At 61.1% G+C, this 21718-nt stretch overlaps 1 protein-coding gene across 2 annotated transcripts in view; it reads left to right on the forward strand.

Moving 5' to 3' along the window:
• The first annotated feature begins 497 nt into the window (after positions 1–497).
• Positions 498–21718, forward strand: part of CHD5 (chromodomain helicase DNA binding protein 5) — a 60524-nt gene continuing 39303 nt past the window's right edge. For both annotated transcript variants that reach the window (XM_031463915.2, XM_031463917.2), the window contains exons 1-5: positions 498–671; positions 9677–9804; positions 17007–17186; positions 19551–19669; positions 20206–20444. In XM_031463915.2, the coding sequence (XP_031319775.2) occupies positions 593–671; positions 9677–9804; positions 17007–17186; positions 19551–19669; positions 20206–20444 (745 nt within the window). In that variant the 5' untranslated portion in view covers positions 498–592. The remainder of the gene's footprint in view (positions 672–9676; positions 9805–17006; positions 17187–19550; positions 19670–20205; positions 20445–21718) is intronic.

The following is a 21718-nucleotide window of genomic DNA, read 5'->3' on the forward strand; positions in this document are numbered from 1 at the left end:
GGAGGCGGCAGCAGCGGGCAGTGTGCGGGGTGCGCGGGCCGGGATTTCCCTGCCTTCGGCTGGGCCCGGCCCGCCCAAGTCCCAGCAGCCCGCTTGGCCGTCGGGTCCCCGGGCGCGCGGGAGCCTCGACGGCTCCCCCTGCCGGAACGCCCTGTCCTCACCCCGCACCCGGAGGCTCAGGACTAGTCCCCCCAACTTGTTCTCCGCTGTTAACTAGTCGCGCTGCCGGAACGATGGGATGGGGTTGCCACAGCAACCAGACTGGACGTCACAATCCGGGCATGTGTGCCGCCCCCCCTCGCCGTGCCGCCGGCGCTGCCGCCGCCACCTCGGCCGGCTGCGGGACTCCGGCTGCGGGGCGCGGTGGGCGGACCAGCCCGGGCTTTGCGGGGAGCAAGGCGACGGCGGCCAAGAGGAAGGGGGTCGAGACGGGGGGTGGAGGTTTGGGGGGGTGGGGGGACAGGCGGCCGCCATCTTCTCGCCGAGGCCGCCTCGCCCGCCGCGCGCGCCTGTCCGGCAGCGCACGGGTTAAGGCTGGCACCGCGCCCGGCGGGAGGGGGGGCGCCCACCTCCCCTCCCCCCCGCGCCGGGCATGCGGGGCCCGCTGGGCACTGAGGAGGAGCTGCCGCGGCTGTTCGCCGACGAGATGGAGAACGAGGACGAGATGTCAGGTGAGCGGGGCGCTGGCTGCGCCCTGGGCCAGGGCGGCGAGGGGCGCGGAGAACCGCGGGCCCCCGGAGCCGGACCTCGCGGGCGGCGCTGGCGGCGCGCGGGAGGAGGCGCGGGGCTGCGGGCTGCGCTCCCGCCCTGCTGCCGCCGCGCGGCCAAGGGCGCGGGGCTGGGCGAGCGCTGGGGCGCGGCGCTCGGCGCGCGGGCCGCCAAGGGCGGGCGCCATCGGGGCCACCCGGGCCGCGGCGCGGGCGGAGGACGGCGGGGGGCCTGCGCCGGGCGCCCGAAGCGAGGAGGGGGTGCGGCGCCTCGAGGGTCAGCCCGCGTGCCCTTGAAGGGGGCGGAATCGCTTTCGGTTGATGATGCCGCGCACCCCGCGCTCTCGCCCCGCGCCGCGAACCCCTGGCATTGCGGGGGCTGGCGGGACCTCATACCCTGCCCCAGCCTATCCGCCCCAGGGTGGGCTGGGTGCGGCCCGGAGCCGGGCGAGGACCGGACGTGCTAGGGGACCCGGCGAGCGCCCTGGCTGGGGTGGCTTCCCTCCAGGCTCACGAGGGCTCCAGGCTGAGGCGCGCGGGCTCGGACTCCCGCTCCCCTTCCCCGGCCGCTGGGTGCCGTGACTGCCAAACACTTTGCCTGGGCCGCCGGCGTCGTCCTGGCGCGCCCTAGAGCCGGCCGGCGTCTCCAGCCCACGGTCGCCCGGGTAGTGGCGTTCCCAGCCCACCCTGCTTTGGCTCCAGGCCTGACTCCCAGGGCCACCGCCCCTGCCCTTCCATCCGTCTCAGAATTCAGCATAAACAGGGCTTGTGCGTCAGGGGTAACCTCGCAGGATCGTTCTTTAGTTAACTGCTCACCGTTTGTTTGGGACAGTTCACCTCCTGGCGCAGCTGGGCAGGGCCTCACCCTGTCAACCAGCCGTCCTCCTTCCCTTCCGGGGGGCTCTGCTACTTCTCAGCTTCCCCTCGCCAAGTCAGTGGCCCCTCCTGGGCTCCTGAGAGACTTGTGGGAGGGGCAGGAGCCCTCCCTGACCCTGGAGTGTGCTGCCTGGCCCCAGGAGTCCCTTCCAGGGAGGGGAGAATATTCCACAGATTGGCACCTCAGTTTCTGTGCGCAGGAGGTGAGAAGGGGAGGGCCTGGGGGCGGCAGCTCGGGCTGCTCAGCCTCTTCCTAGTTAGGGGATTCCCACCAGGTGGCCACGCCCACTGGGGGGGTCCTCCCTCACTCTCAACTTGTTTGCTTGCTTTAATCACTGTGGCTGGGGCCTTATCGTGCCTTTCAGACAGTTTGGCCAAGTTTGCAAAGCGCCTGCTGGGGTGAAGGAAGTGGGGGTGAGGTGGCTCCACGTGAGCGGTGTTGCTTGGATAATAGTTGACTGTTACATCCTGGAGTCCAGGGAATTAAGCCCATTTCCCAGAAGGGAACATAGAGACCCAGCACAGGCACTGAAATCCATGGCTGTTTTCTACCCAGGAAGCTCGCTCCGTGGTAAGCTGCTCACTGGCTTCCTCAGTATGTGGCTCCCAGTGGTGCTCAGGGCGTGGCCCTTTGTAGCCCTGATGGGGGCAGTGGACGGCTGGACATGAATTAACAGGCTTATTTCTGGGACTTCACCCAACCCCCTGATCGGTTGCCCTATCCCCCTTTCCCACACACTCTGGCTCAACCTGGCTGTGTCAGGGCTTGGAGGGTGGGGAGGGGAGGAGGTCAGGGAAGGTGCCCTCAGGCTGGCGGGCACCCAAGTCACTCTGTTTGGGCCAGAGGGGTTGGGCTTTGGTCAAGGTCGCCTGCCCACCACCTTTTCTCCCTCCTGCTTTCTCCTGTTGCCCCAGGGCAGGGCTTGGGAGTGGGATTGTCCCCAGGGCCTCTAGGAATGTCCCCAAAGCCCTGCAGAGCAGAGCCTGCACCCTGTCCTTCAGAGGACCAGGTGCTCCACATCCAGAGCATGTCCTGAGCCTTCCTGAGCTCCCGGCTCCTCTCTGTTTCCCTGGTACAAGCCACAGTCCCTTCTGGCTGGTCCGCTCCAGAGCCTCCTAACCAGTCCTCACTGATCACCCCACCAGCAGCCAGGGTCACCTTCAGAAACACAAATCAGGCACAAACCCCCACAGCTTGGCTCAGCTGCAAAGCCCCTATTCTCGTTCACCCTCACCTTCTTGTTCACACACTGTCCTCCTTGCTTCTGGAATTGGCCAAGCTCCATCCTGCACCGAGCGCTGGCTGTGACCTCTGCTAGACCTGCTCTTTCCTTGGTGCGCAACTGCCTCCTTCCTGCTGGTTAGGTCCCAGCTCAAATGTCACCACAGGGAGGCCCTCCTGGCTCAAGTGTGGCCCCTCCCCGGTCATTCTCAGGCCCATTTTAATGCTTTATTTTCTTGGCAGCGCTGCCTACTCCCTGGAATATTGTCATCAGCTGACTTCTGTGTCCATGGGCTCTCCCCTTGGGTGTGACTCCCTTGACCACCTGCTGCGCCTGGCGCCTGGCACTGTGGGTGCTACAGAGAGGGTTGTGGTCTCCGTGTCTGAGGGCTGGGAGTCCCTGGGTCACCCTGGCTTCTGGACGTGATGACAGCCTCGCCCAGGCCTCATGTCTCCCCTGAAGCGCTGGCTGGTCGCCGGCCCCCCGAGTCCTCCACGCGGCCTCTCTGCAGCCCTCAGCCTGAGCTCCTGGCTGGGGCCCGCAGGGACCTAGAGCCAGCAGGTCCTACATGTGGCCATTTGGGGGCAGAGGAGCCAGTGTGCTGGGAGCTGTCACACTGAGTTTCACATCTCCTGCAGGGGACTCACTACATGTCAAATCTCCTCTTGTCACTCTGCCTGGGTTCTCGTTTGGCACCCAGGTTTGGCCTGGCCAGCTCTGTGCTGCTGAGGCAGGTGGGCGAGCCCACTCCGAGGAGGCAGGCAAAGTAGGTGCCTGCCTGTCGGGCTCATGTACCCCAGCTGCCAGATTCTCCTGGGGATTCAAAGAGAGGGCTCAAGAGTTGGGGGGCCCTGCCTCTCCTGCTTGTTTGCGGTCTGACCTGGGCCAGCTCCCCAGTCCCTCTGCCTCAGTGTCCCACTTCTAGAATGGGGCTGCAACACCAGCTACCTCATAGAGGGTTATTATGAGGACTGGTGAGATGGTGCATGTGGAACTTTTAGGTCACAGTGCCCAGCACATAATAGGGGCCCAATAAAGTGTGGCTTATAATTAGCACCATCCAAGGGGGGCAGTTGGCCTGCCTTCCCCAAGGAAATGCTTCCAAGACTTGCCCCCTCATCCAGTAAGCTGGGGGGCCTGGGAGAGGCTGGAGTGGGGGCGGGAGGAGAGGGGCTCTGTGTCCTAGGCCTTTTCCTCAGAAATCCCTGCCTGGTAGGCCCAGCCCTTCTTCCACACATACAATCAGAGGAGCGGGTTTCCTAGAGCTGGTGAGCCCAGCTTCTCTCCTGGCCGGGCAATATGACCACTCAGGCCCTTGGCTGGCCTGTGCCCTGATAGCCCATAGGACAGGCCCCAGCCGTGACAGCATCTAAGCTTCTTTGGGCCCAGGGACCAGGAGGGAGAGAGCCATGATTCCCAAATGTCTGTGCTGTTTTTGCCTGCCTCCCCCCAACCCCACGTTGGGGTGATGTGGGTTTGGGCCATCTCAGGGAGCCTGATAATACTTAATCCTTTTTACTGGGAGGAGGGAGGTAAAGTGACCAGTGGCTTGGCCTGTGGGAGATTCCCCTCATTCTGTATTGATCTATCATTTCATTGATTCATTCAGTCACCCACCCACTTGTTAATCCTCCTATCCATGCATCTACCCTCCCACTCAAACATCTACCCATCCAACCACAAAACCAACCAACTAAACATACACCCACCACCAAGTGACCAGCCATCCTACCCACTCCCCAAACATCCATCCACTCATCCATCCATTCATTCATCCTACCCAGTCTCCATCCATCCATCCATCCATTCATCCATCCATCCATCCATCCATTCATCCATGCATCTATCTACCCATCTATCCATCCATCTCTCCATCCTACCCAGGCTCCATCCATGCACCCATCCATTTATCTGTCCAGTCCATCCATCCATCCATTCATCTACCTGTCTATCCATCCATTCATCCATCCACCCAATATAGATTTCTTGCTTATCTTTACTGAGCCAAGTACTGAACACAGTACGTGGTGTCTAACTTTCTGGGGTCTTTGCAGAGAAAGCTTTTGTGACTTTCTGCCTTAGCTCTTTAGCTCTGTCCTTCTTTCCCTGCTTCTGTCCTTCTTCTTACTCTGTCCCCATGTCTATCCCTTTGTCAGTCTGTCTTTCCTGAGTCCTTACTTTTCTTTCCTCCTCCTCCCTGCCAGTGCTGTGGGTCCCCATCCTTCTCCTCCCTCACTCTTCCCGGGCCCCAGTCCCTTAGAGTAAAAGCATCACCTATTCTGCTACGCCCCCCGCCCTGGCCTGCCTGCCCACGGTGCTCAGGACTTTGATGAGATGCCAGTGAGGTGATATCTGGGTTTTGTTAAATGTCATAAATAAATTATTAATCCTCTCTTGGGTGGGAGTCCTGCTTCCCCTCCCCCTCGACCATTATCAGTAGAGGCCTGTGGTGTCGGAGGCATTCCAAGGACTGATGGGAACCTTAGTCTTGGGGCACCCCTCCCTAGGGTGGCCCTGAGAAGCTCTGGCCCAGCAATGCCTGAACCAGAGACACCCCCCCCCCCCACTCCTTCAGCCTCCAGCATCCTAACCCTCCTGGGGCCCTGGGCTGAGCACTGTCATTGTCACGCACTTAAACTGCATCTCAGTTTCTAATTCATCACCCTGTGAGGAAGGCAGTTCTAGGCCCATTTTAAGGCTGAATAAATGGGCTCAGTCAGGGAGGGATTGGGGGCCACTCTGCCAGGAGGGGTGGTGGCTTGAAGCCTGTGCTCCCTTGTCCCTCCTCCTGGCCACCAGATGGTCTTGTTCCCTGCTTGCGGGAAGCGAAGGAGCCCCTGTCCCTGGGCTCTGGAGAGGATGGAGGACATTCAGCTGGGTCCCCACAGCTGGCAGATTTGCTCACTGGACCCTGGTGATGGGGCTCTTGATCCGACTCCTGGCTTGGCCTCCCCAAATCCTTCAGCCACCCCAAATCAGATGACCTGACTTTTCCTTTCACAATCAGGTGCTTTTCTTTTGCTCTGATTACTTTGTGGTTGCTAAGCTCCCTGGGGGGCTGCATTCTTGCCCAGGCCCCACTGGGCTCTGCTGCTTGCCCTCCCCAGAGGACAAGGACAGGAGGTGGGCAGAGCATCATTTGTAGGGTGAGCATGTGGACTTCCAGGGGACTAGCCCTGATCTCCCTACCACCCCCACCAAAGGACCTCAGGTGACCTTCCAGACCAAGGGCTGGCCTGAGTCACCTCAGTGTCCCCAGGGCATGCCTGAGCTTGGCACATGGACCATGCTGTTTCAGTGCTTGTTCAGTAAATATGGGGAAAGTCTGAATTCTGGGAGGGCCCTCTGCCTGGAAGGAGGGACTGGCACAGGGACCACATGTGGTGGTGGGAGCCACCCGCCAGAGTTCCATTCTGGCTCTGCCACCTGCTGGCTGTGAAACTGAGATGTGGGCCAGTGATGAGATCCTCCGAGCCTCAGTTTCCTCATCTGCAAATGGGGGTAATAACAGTACCGTCTCCTGGGGTTGCTGTGTGGCGTAGATGAATTAATGTAGATTGGCTTATGCTACCAGCTCCCAGCCTGGCGCAGGTGGTGTGAAGGCACTTCTGCTGCTGTAAGGTGTTTTCCTAAGAAGGGTCCACTCCTCTTGCCTGGGCTGTGGCCTGCAGTGCAGCCTGCGGGTTCTGAGGGCTAAGCTAAGTGTGCAGGGAGCTGGGGAGGGGCAAGCTCAGGGAAAACCAGCGGAAGGTACCTCCCTTTACTGACTCCTGTCTGTCCCCCTGCCTGTCTCTGAAGCCACCTCCCCCACTTTCTTCCTGGGCGGTTCCAACCTGGGAGCTCAGGAGAGAGGAGACAGAACAGGTCTAATGGGTCCTAATTATAGCCCGTCTGGGATTGATGGAGCCTTGGGCCCTGGAGGGGCAGGGCTGGTGTGGGAGGGCACTTCCAGCCAGGCCAGGACCTGGCAGGACAAGGAGTCTCGAGGCCACGCCTCCTTGGGACCCCAGTGCCCGAGCCTCCCACCTTACCACAGGCTGTGCGCCCTGAGGAGGGGGCACAGTCCCGGGAAGGGTTGCTTGGATGTGAGTTCCCAGGCCTGGTTTTGGAAAAAATCCAGGGCCCGTTGCAGGGAGGGAGGAGGGGGCAGGGCTGAGGTGAAGCCCAGGTGAACAGGAGTCATGGGGGCCTGGGGAGCAGTGCCACAGAAGGTCTGCCAGGGTGTTCTCAGGGCTGCCGGAAGCTCTGTGCAGGGGAGGGAGGGCCTGTCAGAGATGGAGTGGGCAGGGTGGGCTCCCTGGCACTGTGCGCCAGCCCTGGAACTTTCCTGGAGGAGGGATTGGACCAGGCAGCTGGCCCTGGGCCGTCAGGCCTTCTGGGAGTGGAGGAGCGGGTCTGTCCGAGGGCAGGGGGCCCGAGGCCTCATCCTCTGCGGCCTGTTCTGGATGTGGGTTAGAGGTGGAGGGCGCCCCGCCTCCTTCCCAGGCACAGCCCACGGGAGACTGCAGGCTTCCTTCTAGAACCTCCCGTAGCCACCTGTTCACCCCCTTGTCTGTTCCGCTGGCCAGTCAGTCAGTCTGTGACCATGTGCTGGGCTGGCCTTCCCAGCCTGGGAGACCGCCCTGCTGAGGGGACAGGGGACGTGGGGAAGTGGCAGGAGGCAGGAGGGAGAGGCCCCCCCCGCCCGATTGCATCAGCTGAGCCTGTTACATAACGGTGCTGGGCATTGCCAGGGTGCGGGGGTGGCTCTGCCCAGGCGGTCTCTTTGCGGCTCGGGGGGAGGTGGAGGCGGGTGGGGAAGTGGGCAGGCGTGGACTGGCACCAGATCCCTAGCATGGCTCCTTGCCAACCATGTCACTGTCCCCCCCCCCCGAGCTCTCCACTTCAGCATGACTCTGGGGGGGGCGTCCCTATGCTCCTTTTCAGCTGGCCTCCAAATCCTTGCTCCTCCTGTGTCAAGGCTTGGGGGGCAGGACGGGGTCAGCTTCTGCTGCCTCAGCCTGGCTCCACCTGAGGTCTGCCCAAGTTAAACCCAGCTTTGCGCCCACCCTCACTGCCTGTCCCCCAAGGCCAGGGCAGCTGTGCCCTCCACCTGGTCCTGTCCTCAGCAGCGCCCTCCCTGCCAGTCAGGACCACTGAGCTGGCTTCCCGGGGTGACTAGCATTCAGGCCACCCTCAGGTCACCTCTTCCGGGGCAGCTGCCTGACCCTGCCCGGAGGAGGCCTCTCCCCACATCTGTTTGCCTGGCAGGATGTGAAGGGGGCTGGGACTTGGCCTTGCTCTCTCCGCCCTGGGGACTCTTGGGGGCAGGGGTCCCAGGACCTGGTGTGGACCCATATGGAGGGTGGGAGGGCAGATGTTGGAGTGTCCAGGGTGCATGTCCGTATCCAAGTGTCTGTGGTCTGACACGTTCAGCAGCCAGGGTGTTTTACTGTGAGAGGCTTCCTGGTGGGGCTGGGGACACTCTGCCCATTTCCCAGGTGGAAGTCACCTGGGTGGCCCTGGCACTCCTCGCCCTCCTCAGGGCTCCCCCGGGGGGCAGCCCCACAAGGAGGTCCTGTTCCAGGGAGACCCCAGCTGAGTGAGACCCCGTCATGTCCCCCCACCCCGTGGCGCTTCTCTCTGCTCCTCCCCCACCCCGCACGTGGGCAGTGAGGGTGGGGGGTGGAGCACAAGCCGCCAGCGTAGGGTGCTGGCTTTCTCGTGAGCCCCTTTTGTGGACTCTTTGGAGGTTCGGCTGATTCCTTCTGGAAGCTTCCTTCGTCCCAGGAGGACAGATGTAGCTCTGCTCTGGGTGATTTGTTCTTGTGGTGTCTTCTTGCTGCTGTTTGCCCCCAAGAGAACCCTCTCGCTTTCCTCTGTGGCCAGGTCTGGTGCCCGGGGCCTCAGGGCTGGTGCCCTCTCTCATTCCTGACTTCTTGGGTGGGCGTCAGACTGCTGCCACCTGTTCCCTTTGGGGGGCGGTGCCGGCTGCAGCTTCAGCGATACCCCGCCCCACACCCGCCCTGCTCCCCCTTGGCCTTTCAGGTTCCTGAAGGGGCGAGGAATTCAGGAAAAAGGGGGCAGCTTCTAGAATACCCGCATCTCTCTGTGGAATGTCACATTGTCCCAAGCGCCCAGCTGGAGCGTGTGTGGCATCCTGCTGTTCGTGTGTGTCTGGGTGTGTGTGACGGGAGTGACCTGTGCGGGTGCATGTGTGGGATCGGGGCGGGAGAGGCAGCGTGGTCTTCATGTTCCCATTAAGGGGGCCCTGGCGTCCTCCATGCTGGTCTCTCCTGCAAACCCCCCGGGCAGTTGCTTCGCAGGGCCACTAGGGTGCTCCAGGGGGCTGTGGTCTGGACGTCCCTGTCGTCCTGCACTCACAAGCTGTCTGTCTCCTGGCCACACTGTGCGCCTCTGAAAGGCAGAGATGGGCCCCGACCCCTCCCTGGGGCCAGCTGGAGATGACTTTGGCTCCATGGGGCTGGTTAGAGCCATGTCAATAAGACCTCTTAATTAGTCATTCACTTTTGCTTCAGTTTCCCGAGCACTGCTGTAGCAGGGTAGGTGGTTATTGTCCCATTTCACAGACGAGAGGGGGAGAGGCCCAGAGAGGTAGGGTGATGTAACATAGCCCACAGGAGCTCGGGCTCCACTAAGTAGGTCTGGGGATGGCTTTGAGGGGTTGGGAGGGGGCTGGGGCAGAGGAACTAGTGGGAGGGAGAAGGGGTGGGGGGCCGGGGACAGTGGAGTGGCCATGACCTGGCATGGTAGACTGGCAGAGGAGCTGGCTGTCCCAGCGGGGTCCCGCCTCTCACTCCGTCCCTGGGGGTCTCCCTGCTGTGCTGTCCCTGTCGCTCCCTGGAGTAACCCCCCCGCTGACTCCTCCAGAAGAAGAAGATGGTGGCCTTGAAGCCTTCGACGACTTTTTCCCTGAAGAGCCCGTGAGCCTTCCCAAGAAGAAGAAGCCCAAGAAGCTCAAGGAGAACAGACCCAAAGGGAAGAGGAGGAAGAAAGAGGTGAGTGGGGCCGTGGCCGCGGGGAGGTCTCGGCTGCCCCCGCCCCCGGGCCTGCGGAGAAAGCCCCGGGCTACCGGAACCTTCAGCGGCGGGGCGGGCGCGTCCCGAGAGCTGAGCCTGAGTGAGGAGCGCCGGGACCAGTGTCTGGGCTGGGCCACGGACACCTGCCTAGTGTCCTGTCTTCTTGAGCAGGGTGTTCCAGGGCACCTCTTCCCCCCCCCCCCCACCGGTGGCCACCCTGGGCCGTGACGCACGGGGTCCCCGGCGCTCGCCCCCCCTTCCCCGAGGGGCCCTCCTTCCCGCTTGTTCTGCGTCCGCTGCCTCTGTGCTCTCGGCAGCACGGGCGCCGCTTGCTGCTTTCTCCCCGCCTGCTTCCCGGCAGGCATCTATCTCCAGCTTGCTGCTTCCAACCTGTTGTGAGTTGGAATCCTGATGAAAATGATGGAAGTGGGAGAAGGTGAGGAGGCCCCAGTGAGGGCCGGGCGCTCCTCTAACTCTCGTGAGGATTTTCAGAACGTTTTCCCGTGGATTCACTTTATCCTCAGCATCAGCTGTGGGAATCGGTGGGGCAGGATGGTGGCCACCGCCCGGCTGAGGGGGAGACTGGGGCTGGCTCGCAGCTTAAAGCCCTCGCACTTCTGGAGGGACGGGGATGGGGTCTCATCACCACGTGAGAGCTGCCACCTCTCCTGGGCATCACACGATCCTCCAGGTGGCCTTTTGAGGAGGTGATGGCCTGTGCCCTGCTTTACAAATGAGGCTCAGAGATGAACTTGCCCAGGGTCACAGCCACATAGCTGAGATCTGGCCCCAGGGCTGTCTAGCCGCACCCCCAGGCCTGGTCCTCCCTGGCCCTCTTGCTCCGAGGGGGAGCGCTGTCAGATCTCTGGCTTTCCCAGTGTGTGTGTGTGTGTGTGTGTGTGCGCGCAGCCCTCAGGGAGAATGTCCCAGGCTGAGGGCACAGGTCCCTGCTGGAATGTTCTGATGTGGTCGCAAAGGCCACTGTGGGCCTCTGGCTTTTCCCCTGCACGGCTTTGTGCAGAGGAGGCTGTGGGATGACTTAGCTTTGGAGGGTCCCTGAGGGTGCTGCAGGGGTGGGAGGGAGGAGACCCCTGAGGGTGGAGGGCCTGTGATGGCGGGTGAACGAGAAGGGGCAGAATTTCTTCCCAGAATCTCCGGAACCACTGCCTGTACCTGATCCTCACTTCTGTGTCTGCAGTAAAGGGGTCGTCACCTGTCCACCTCACCTGCTTGTTTGGGGGAAAATCAGATGTGGACCAATAGGGCACCTTCATGTGAGGTGCCACAGGGGATGGTCAGAGGTCCTTGGGGGCATCCAGGGTGTCGGCCTGCATGTGTCTGGAGGGCAGGGCCTGCCCTGGACTGTGCCCTGGGTTCCCGCAGTGGTCAGCCCGGGGCTAGCCTTTCGGAAGCAGGGTGTCAGCCCCTGCCCCCTCCGGCCAGGACCGCCCAGCAGCCTGCTGTGCTCTCTGGTGAGGGTGGGCCCAGCATGTCTCATCTGGACCGCCCCTGGCCCCCGTGCCCCCACGCCGCTGTCCAGGCTCCCGGCCAGAGCAGCCCTGAGCTGCTTCCTGCCCACCTGCAGCCACGCCAGTCCGTTCTTCTCCTCCAGTGCGTGCAGACTGCCCTTTCTTCCCCGGGAGGACCCTGAGCTTCCTCCAAGCCCACTGCTGCCCCTGTCCGATGCCACCCTCCATCTCTGCTGCCCCTCAGCTTTGTCCTCACTGCCTGGGCTCCCAGGCAGCATCGTTTCAGGATGTCTGGGTGTGTCCTCTCCCAGGATGCCCACCCCTAACCATGGGGCTGGCATGTGGGCTGCACGTGGGAAAGTTTGTGAACTGAAGCTTCCTGTCCCCATTATCCAGGTGAGGAAGTGGAGGCAGGAGAGGGGAGCAGGGGGACCCGTGCCTAGAGGCTCCCCCACTGAGGGACATGCTGTGGCCCAGCTCCCCTGCCATAGGGAGGGGACCCTGAATTCCCGCGGCGGCTCCCTCCACCCCTGCCAGCACCTTGGCCCGCGGATCTGTCCTTGTCTGAGGCAGAGGGTAGATGGCTCGGGACTGGCAGGGCCCTGGATTGCAGAGGTCGACTTCCTGGTCAAAGCTGTGAAATCTTGTACTATCTTGGCCCCTGCTCTCGCCCCTCAGACCCGAGGCTCTGTGGATGTTGGGTGGAGGTAGATTCTAGAGGCCTGGGGCTGAGTGACGAGGCCAGGGCTTCCTGCACAAGTGCCCCCTCCCCAGCTTGTCAGTGCTTTCTCTCCTGCTGCTTCTGTCCCAGGAACTGGGGGGAGGCTAGGCCACGGTGGGCAGTTCCATCTGGTCCTGGGTCTTGGGCCTCAGGCTGGGTCTGCCCAGTCCCCCAGTGCTGAGGAAGGGCCACTGGGGTGCCCCTCCTCCTTCCTTGCCAGCCCCCCGCGGGGCTGGGCTTTCTCCTGCCCTCCTGGGTACAGGTAATAGCTGGACCCTCCCCCTGCCCTGGTCAGGATGGAGGCTGGTGGTGGGCAGTGTCTGGACAGCAGTGAGGCAGGGGGCTGGGTGGGGGGAGTTTGGCAAGGGGCGGTGTGGGGGCCAGCGGCCTCCGAGGTCTGGAGGGCTGGTGCTTGCCTCCCAGTTGCTGAGATCGCCCGGGTCTTTTCTCCGTCTCCTTCCTCGGGCCTTACCTGAACGCACGGTTTTGTTTTTGTCTCTGGGCCTGCGCTCACTGCCGTGGCCTGAGTGTGGCCTCTCTGTCTTACGCATCTCTTGCCACCTCTTCCTCTGTCTGCCTTGCCCTCCATCTCGCTCCATTTCTTCTCCCACCACTCATTTCCTCCCTCCCTCCCTTTCGTCCATTCTCTCCACTCTCCCTCCCTCCCTCCCTCCCTCCCTCACCCTCTCTCCTTCCTCTCTCTACCCAGATGCAATTCTGAGATGCAATTCCGGATCTCAAAAGGGGTGGAGGCCGGGGGAGGGGAATGACCAGAGGGCTGCAGATGACTAGACAGTACCAGACAGGCCCCTTGGTGGCCCTTGCACCATTGCTGCCCCCTCCCCTGTGCTGGTTTAGCAGCTGTCAGATCTCAGAGGGTCTGGAGCACAAGACAGCCAGGGCACAGGAGCCCGGCTGCCGTGTGCCCACCGCCCATCCGCTGCCAGTGGATCCCGGTCTTCAGGACGTGGGAAGGAGAATGTCACCCCTTTGCTACCCTCCATCTCCGACCGGGTAGCCCCAACTCAAGGCCATGGGTGGAGGGAGCAGCGGGCCTCGGCTGGGACCCAATAGCAGCAGGGATTTTTGGGCGGTGGGTTGGGGGTGGGGAGGGTGCGGGGACAGGCGGCAAGTCCTGAATTCTGATTTACATGAAATAGCTGGGCTTTGGCCGGAACCTGAGCATATGTAGATGAAGCTCCTTGTCAGACCCAGTGCAGGAGGGAGAGATGATTTCAACCTGTACTGCAGCGGTTACCATAGCAACCAATTATTCAGTGCTAAATTATAACTGTTTATAACACTCGTGAATGGGAAGGCTCATATTTCATTCTTTCTTTTTCCCTCTCAATCTTGAAGGATCCCAAATTGAGAATGACCAACTCTCCAAGTCTTTCTTTTTGAGTTTAAATGCCTCCTTTTTGGAGAGATGTGGTGTGTGTTGAGCGCTGCGCACAGAGGGAAGGGAGAGGGGAGTGGGAGACCTGGATCAAAGGACATCTGCAGAGCTGGGGTGAGGAAAGGCAGGCGTGGGATGCCCACTCGGGGCTCCCAGGGTCTGCGCGGTGGCATGCGGTGCCCTCCCTGGGTCGGAGGCTCCGGGCAGAGCCCCTCTTGCCCACCGCCAGCTCCTTGCACAGCCAGCCTGGGTGTTGTGTTTAAGGCAGCTTTGCAGAAGGATTCTGTTGGGACTCCTACTTCACTTGGATTCTTCTGCTCTCAGGTGCAGCCCCTGTAGTCAGGCCTGGGGCTGCTGCAGCCCAAAGGACAGTGTCAAGGTCACAGCCCAGACAGGTCCTGACGTTCAGAGCCCACAGTGTGGCTCAAAGCTGAGGTTGGTTCAGGGCTTTATTAGGGCGGTTTTGCTCTGTGCCCATGTCTCCCCTGTGAATGTGGCTCTGCGCCCCCCTCGTAAGTTTTGAGACACCGAACGGCTGGTCTGCTCCTGGTTCAGTCTTTCCTCTCCATCTTGCCACTGGCTGACCTGCGTCCCTCCAGGTCCTGCTGATGGGTCACTCCTCTCTGAGGTGTTTTCAGAACCACTTGCTGCCCTTCTGCTCACCCTCTTCTCTGCAAGGGAAGATTTTGGAAAAACAAAACACACAAAAAAGGAGGCCCTGATCTAGATATGTCTAAACAGCTGGGTGCAGAGAGATGCTGTGGATATAGACGATACCAGCGGGAAGCCAATTTCCAAAGACCTGTCCTGGGCAGGAGGGCTTGGATGTGGTCGGATGCGGGTGGGAGTGGGTCAGGGGGTGTGAGCTTCATTTGTGGAGGGCCCAGAGGGGATGGGGGAGTGGGCGAGGAGTTGGAGAACTGGGGAATCGGAGTCTTGGGCCGGGCTTTCCCCAGTGCAAGGAGGAGTCTCTCCCTTCCCTGAAATGAGGGGTGGCTGTCCTTGCCATCCCCCAGTGGGCGACTGGGGTGCCAATGAGTGGCAGACGTGCCCTGCTGCGGTTCCAGCTCTTTCCTCGAGAAGGAACTTTGCCCTCCTGCCCTCCTACTTAGTCCCAGCGTGGTTGCTGTGGGGGCAACCCGTCAATGCCTAGCTTGGAGCCTTCTGCCAGCCCCCCCCCCCACAGGGTGCACACACAGACAGGGGGTGTTTGCTGGAGGTGCCTTACCCCCTCCCTCCTCCCCTCCCTCGCTCCAGCTCCCTCTGGGCCCTGCATTTGGAGCTGTGCTGGCCACTCCTCACGTCTCCTGTGTGGCAGTGCCTGCTTGCTGGTAGATACTAAGGGCAACTCCCTGTCGGGTGTGGCCACCGCAGCCGCTTCCTCCTGTTGGCATCATATTGCCCGTCTGCACTATATTGTTGCCCAGCTGCAGGCACTGTCCAGGCAGTTGGCTTTAGTCCAGTCCCAGTTGGCAGAAACGAAGGGGATGAAGCTGGTTGTGTCCTCCAGTTTGTGGTCCTGGCTGCATCTTTTGCTTCCAAGCACAGTGGAAGGCATCATGGATACTTGGGACTCTCCCATTTCAAAATACTGGGCCGTATCTTATACGATATCCCTTGTTCCTCTGACCACCTTTTGTGGCATCCCCATTTCACAGATGAGGAGGCTGAGGTCAGGGTGCTGCAGTTACGTGCCCAATTCTCAGGCTAGGAAGGGTCAGAGCTCTGAGGCAGTCTCTGTCTTGCAGTCTCCCCAGGGAGCCCCAGCACCCCTGCATGGGTCGTTCTGCCTCCTCCCTGATCTGGTTTGTGTGGTCCCGGGGACAGCTGAGGGCAAGCCCCATGCCCCCTCCCTTGGCCCGTCCCACAGCCTCTGTCCGCGGTGCTGAAGTGTGTGGCAGCCTCCTCCTCCCATCCTTACCTTTGCTGGGGTGTGGGCTGGGATAGAGCCTGTCTCTCAGGTCTCCCGAAGGGTAGTCTTTCCAAGCTGGCCGAATTCTATACCCTCGGGAGAAATGGGCGTCCCTGGCTGACCCCTGCCTCCCCAAAGAACTGAGGCAGAGCTGGGAGCTGTGGCCACCAGCCCTGGGAACAGGAGTACCTGCGCGGCTGTCCTGCCCTGGGCAGGATCTGGCAGCAGCCAGGACCAGCACTGCCCCTGGGGCCTGGCGTGGCCGAGTCAGTATTCCGGGAAACACTCGGGTTCCGGAAAGGCCCAGAGGCCCTGCTGCCTGCCAACCGCCAGCCAGCACACTGACTCAGCAGCTTAATGGGCATAAAAGGTTTGGGAGCAGGGAGCTGGCTGTGAGGAGAGTGAGCTGAGTGTGCGGGGGACTCGGGAGTGGAGGGACTCCATGGGTGGGTCCTTTGCAGCTGCATCTCAAGGAGAGCCTCCTTCCTGGGAAGAGACTCTCAACTCTTCAGGGCGGCTGGGAAGGGTGGAAAGTGGGCTGGGAGCCCCCCAGGGTTATCCAGACAGACCCCCTGCCCTTGCCGCCCTCCTCCTCTCTGCTCCCACCCGCCCCCTCCCTTCCCTTCTCCCTCCTCCCCTCCTTCCTCTCCTTCCTCCCTCTCCATCTCCCTCATTGCTCTTTCTGGAGCTCATCCTTCATCTCTCCAGTTCTCTCTTCATCTCTTCCATGCTCACCTTGAAGACAGTAAACAGCCAGCATGAAGATGCCAAGTGTCATCTTCATTGGCGCATCAGTGCCTGGTCTCTCCAGCAGACCCAGGCCCGGAGGGGCTGGGAGGGGCTAGAAGGGCTTTGTCAGACCACTTGCATCTGGAAAAGCCTCGAATACCCAGCTTTCTCTGAGGGGCAGTGCCTTTCTGGTGGCGATGCTCTGTCTGTAAACATCCTTATCTCCATATAAATGGGCCATTTTCTGCCTGTACGGAGGGGAAACTAAATCAAGGAAGCCAAGCTTGAGAGCTGCCTAAATTACCTTGTCTCATATGGAGACGCAGCGGCCAGGGTGGGGGCGATGGGGAAGGTGGGCTTGTGCTTTAGCCGCTTCCGGAGAGCGCACAGGCAGATAAAACTGGGATGTGCGCTTCCTGTTAATTATAGGTTCCACTTGACACATGCGATTCCATAGGATGCATACGTAACCAGAGAGGTGAGGAACTGGGAGCTAGATCCAGGCAGGAGCCTGGCCTGCAGTTTGTTCTTTGGCTCCGGGCATTACATCGTCTGCCTTGAGCTCCTGGGTCCAAGTGCCATCCATTGACTCTCGTTAAAATCCCAAAGTCCATAGAAACCTGAAATGGAGCCTGGAGCCTCACCCCAGGGCCATTCAAGCAGGTCGCGCTGAGCTTGCCCGGTGGGGAAGTCTGACTTCACTCGAGGCCTTGGCTCCCCTGCACAGCACCGTTTGTCACTGACCAGTCCTCGGGGGTGAGACCCCTGGCCTGAGCTGGCTCAGGGCAGCCCCTCTGGCTGGGCATGGTGATCTGGTGGGTGTGAATGATCCAGGAAGCCTGAGCTGCTGACCAGCTTTGCCAGGAGGCCACTTCGGGGCAGTACTGTGGCCCAGGACTCTGCATTTTCTCTGGGCCCCTGTTGTCCTCACTGTCCCCCTTTCTCTTCCAGGGGAGCAACGATGAGCTGTCGGAAAATGAAGAGGATCTGGAGGAGAAGTCGGAGAGTGAGGGCAGTGACTACTCCCCAAATAAAAAGAAAAAGAAAAAACTCAAGGACAAGAAGGAGAAAAAAGCCAAGCGTAAAAAGAAGGATGAGGAGGAGGAAGAGAATGAGGACGGATGCCTCAAGGTGAGACTGAGGCCTGGCTGGGGTGGACACCTGCTTGGATGGGCTGAGCCTCCCGCTGTCAACCGGCTGCCTTTGGCCCCAGGAGCCCCCTAGTGAACAGGGCCGGAGCATCCTTTCCCACGAGTAGCTGTCGGGGCAGATGGGTCTGTGGGTGTGAGTGCACATGCGTGTGCACACACATGGTGGCTGGACGCAAGCGGGTGAGAAATGCTGTAGCCGCAAGTCTGGGAGGCACACTTGAAATCGACGGATGACGTTTAGGAGTTTGGAGAGGAAGTCGGGCGGCCTCTCGCTAATGCATTATCCGCTGTCTTGCCCCGTTGAGCGCGCAGCTGTTTCTGAGGAGAGTGATGGTCTGAGCTCGAGTTTCGTGTCAGGAACCTCTTGCTTGGAGCAATTTGGGAAAATAAAACAAATGGGAGCTTTTGCCAAGAAGAAGCGGCTGGACAGCTCTGCTGATAGTGAAGAGGGGACTTTGTTAACACGTGTTCTGAAACTGCGCCCGCATGGGCATCTGAGAGTGTCCCAGTGAGCGTGACTCAGGGAAGCTGTGGTGATGCAGCTCTCCCCTCTTCCCTGGGAATGTGGGGAGCGATGTGCATGAGCCAAGGCCCCTGGACTCGCCAGGCCCCACTGTGGGGGCTCCTCGGGGAGGGAAAGGGCTGAGGGTAAGGCTGGCAGACGGGCTCTGGGTCAGGCAGGGGCAGATGACAGCACGTCACCCAGGAGTCTCCCGCTTCCTCAGTTCTTTCACGTGGCTCCCAAGCTCAGTCTGGGCTGGCCGTGGATTTAAAGATAAGGTAATTAAAGATGCTAATACAGTGGCTGTTGGGCGAGGCAGAGGTGGTGGTGTCAATGACTGCAGTTAGGCAGTGCCTGTGGTGTCTGACACAGAGGGAGCACTTTAGTTGGTAGGTGCGTTATGAGTCATCTGTGACTGATAATAGCTGAGGGCCTGGCTGCTCTGAGAGGTGAACTTACGGGAGTGATTCAGGGTTATCCTGTAACGATGTCATCACTTGCTCTCTGGCTGCCCTGCTTCCTAGTGGGACTGAGCCTGATTGCCTCCAGGAATGGCCGCGGGTTGGCGGCGGGTCAGCCAAAGGAGGGGTCCCACATGGGAACATTTCTGAACTGTCACAGAGAACAGGAGGCCCAGAAGCAGGTCCCTTGGGGCCGAGGGAGGCTGCGTGTTCCACCCGGGGGGCCCTCCATTCGTTGCTGGAGCAGACATCTCAGCTCTGAGGGGCTTAGGCAGTAAAAGGGATTTGTTGGGTCAGCGCCCCTGAGAGTTGAGAGGCAAGGGGACTTCCAGCTAGTGAGACCCAGTGGTGTCATCCACAGCCATTTTTTTGCCTCCGTGGAGTCAGGCCAGGCATCCTCGTGGCCGAGAATGTGTGTAGCAGCAGCTCAGGGCTTCCTGGAGACCCACGGCCCCCTCCAGCCGAAGGGAGAGCTGGCCTGTGACCCAGGGGTGCCCTTGTCTGGGCTGGGTTAAGTCACATGCCCACCTGGACTGTGGCCTGGGAGTACTGTGTGCTGATTGGTGGGATGGATCAGTGGGTGGGGCTGGGGCAGCTCTGGGCTCCCTCGAACAAGTGGGAAATCGGGGTGAGGGCCCTGTTCCGAGCACTTGTGCTAACACTGTCCCTCCTGTGAGGGAGGTGCTGTTACCCCCATTTTACAGATAGGGAAACTGAGGCCTACTCTGTTCCCAGCCAACCCGGGTCTGCCCGGTGACCTGACACCCGAGCTGGCTGTTTTGAGAGTTCACTGTGTGCCCTTTGGGAACTCACACGCCTCTCTGGGCCTCAGCCCCCCATGCGGAAAGGGCAGCAGTAGCTGAGGGACCTTCTCGGGGCTCTACCCCTAACTGGACTGCTGTCCTGTGCCCCTGTCCTGGCCCCAGAACCCAAAGTGGCCTGTCCTTTCACGAGGTCCCTGTGTGACTGTACCAGGTGACATCCTGGGGCAGCCTGATTCCTCCCAGCATGCCCAGGCAGCCCCTTCGCCCTGCTGCCTCCCCAGGGACAGCTGCCCTCCTAAAACCCATCTTCAGGCTGCTGCTTTGTCCTGATGCTCAGGTTCCCTTGGAGAGCGAGCCCTGTTCTTGCTCCTGCTCTGGGCATGCACATGGCTTCCCCTAGGCACTCGGCCCCGCCCCTCCTTGTGCGCTGGCATCTGAGGCATTTCCACTGATCAAGGGGCTGGCAGCTGGGGTGCTCTAGGATGTTTTCAGGGTTGGGGAGAAGTGCTTGCAATCCCTCCGCTTTTCCGAGGCCTCCTGAGTGGGGCCCCAGGGGTGGGGGTGCAGGTTAGAAGGATCCCCACTTCTGATTCCACCTCTGCCTCTTGTGTCCGTAGGAGCCCAAGTCCTCGGGGCAGCTCATGGCCGAGTGGGGCCTGGATGACGTGGACTACCTGTTCTCAGAGGCCGACTACCACACGCTGACCAACTACAAGGCCTTCAGCCAGTTTCTCAGGTGGGCCTTGGGGCTGCTATGGAGACTGCCCTTGAGGCTTGACTCCCCAGGGGGCACCAAGTAGAGGGGCAGAGGAGCAGAGCCCTGGGCTTCTGGAGTAGGGTGGGCGGTCAGGCTGACACTGACCCTGGGCAGAGCCCATGGGAGGGTCAAGACCCTTCCATTTTAGCAGATGGTCCCGCCTTCTCTTGCTGGCCCTACGTGAGGTCAGTCCTGGGGGTCTTAAGCCCCCATGGCTGCTCTCAGCTCTTGAAGAAATGGGACCAGACACCCAGGGGCCATCTGTAGTCCCCATCCTCTGGCCCCTCAGGCCTTATAGGGTCTGGAAACCCAGTTAGAAGATCACATAAGAGAAAATCAGGAGCATTCGGTGTGGCCCTGTGTCTCTCTTTGTCCTCTTCCCTGCCCCTCCTTTCCGCCCAGTTTTCCCAGTTTGCCATGTATCCCGGGTGTGGGAGAAGAAGAGTTGGGGTCACATGGGAGTCTCGTCCCCTCCACGGTGCTGCCCTCACCCTCCCGCCTCTCCCCCCACTCAGGCCACTCATCGCCAAGAAGAACCCAAAGATCCCCATGTCCAAAATGATGACTGTCCTGGGCGCCAAGTGGCGGGAATTCAGTGCCAACAACCCCTTCAAGGGCAGCTCGGCCGCGGCGGCTGCGGCGGCAGTGGCAGCGGCCGTAGAGACGGTCACTGTCGCGCCTCCGCTGGCCGTCAGCCCCCAGCAGGCACCCCAGCCTGTGCCGATCCGCAAGGCCAAAACCAAGGAGGGCAAGGGTAAGGCTGTGGATGGGCACCCAGTCCCGCTAGCAGAGCCCCCCCCCCCCCCCCCCGCAGCCTGGGGCGGCTGGGGCAGCCTGGCTGGCCTTTATCAGGGACCCAGTGCCGTGGTTGGCCTTGGACCCACACACCCTTTCTCAGCTGTGTTGCGGCATCTGTCCTGCCTTCCTTTGGGGCTAGTGGGGAAGTGGAGGACGTGCTGTGCTCAGAGCTTTGGGAGGTTTCCTGGCCGTGCAGGAAGGGACAAGGGTGACCCATGCTGCTGGGAGTTGGGGCTTTTGAGTTGGAAGCTGCACCATTCCCAGGGAGAAGGGGTCCCAGGGTGACCCACTGATCCCTCTCGTCTGAGCATCTGGCCCTTGGGGTAATGGGTGTGGTCAGGGCCAGCATCCCAGGGAGGCCTGGAAGGAGTTCCAGGTACAGAATCTGACTCCGTGGGGGCATCTGGTTGGGAGGATAGGGACAAGAGGCTCTCTGTGACTTGAAGTTCTAGGGGAGGGAACTTCTTTCCCTGGGTGGAGGGTTTCTGGCCCCCCTGGGGGTAGGGAGACTGATCTCCCCAGGGCTCTGAATGGTGGGGTTGCCCACAGCTCACCTTCCTGGGTGCCCTGATCTGGGTTTTGATGGGGGGAAGAGAGGACTCTGGGGACCCCTTGTTTCCGCCCCAAGGAGCTTTGGTTTCTAGGACGATGGGCCCCTCTGCTGGGTCCCTGCAGGGGCCGGGTGGGTGAGTGACTTGGGCTTTGGAGCCTGCCCCTGCTCCACTCCCTCACGTCCTCCCAGCCCGCCTTCGTTCTCATTTCCTCTCGGGCTCCAGCCGCTGAGCAGTCGATTCCCTGGGCTGCCTATTCAGAACCTGAAAAATTGAAATAGATTTTCTGTGGCGCCACTGAAGTTACAACTGGGCTCCCTGTCCCTTCTCTCTGTGTGCGGTGTGGGTGGCGAAGGGCCCGGGGCTAGGCCACCTGCCTCCAGGCCCCCTCCTTCCCTGCTCAGCCTGGCGGGAGAGGCTGCTGGGGGGGTCATTGCTCTCCAGGTGGCTAATTGTCCTGTGGCCAGCTCCGTTAAAAACAGACTCAGCCCTGCTGGCCTCCTGGGAGCTGGAGTTCCCTGGGGGAGATTGGCAGAGGTGGGGGTGGTCTTGAGTAGTGCCAGCACGGCCTGGGGACAATCTGGGGGCTGGCAGCTGCAGAAAGGGCTTCCTGCCCTAGCACATCCCTCCAGGACCCAGGGATGGACTGCAGGTGGGTGGGTGTGCCCTTGGTGGCCCT

The sequence above is a fragment of the Camelus dromedarius genome, chromosome 14 (assembly GCF_036321535.1).
Source record: "Camelus dromedarius isolate mCamDro1 chromosome 14, mCamDro1.pat, whole genome shotgun sequence".
NCBI classification, from domain to species: Eukaryota; Metazoa; Chordata; class Mammalia; order Artiodactyla; family Camelidae; genus Camelus; species Camelus dromedarius.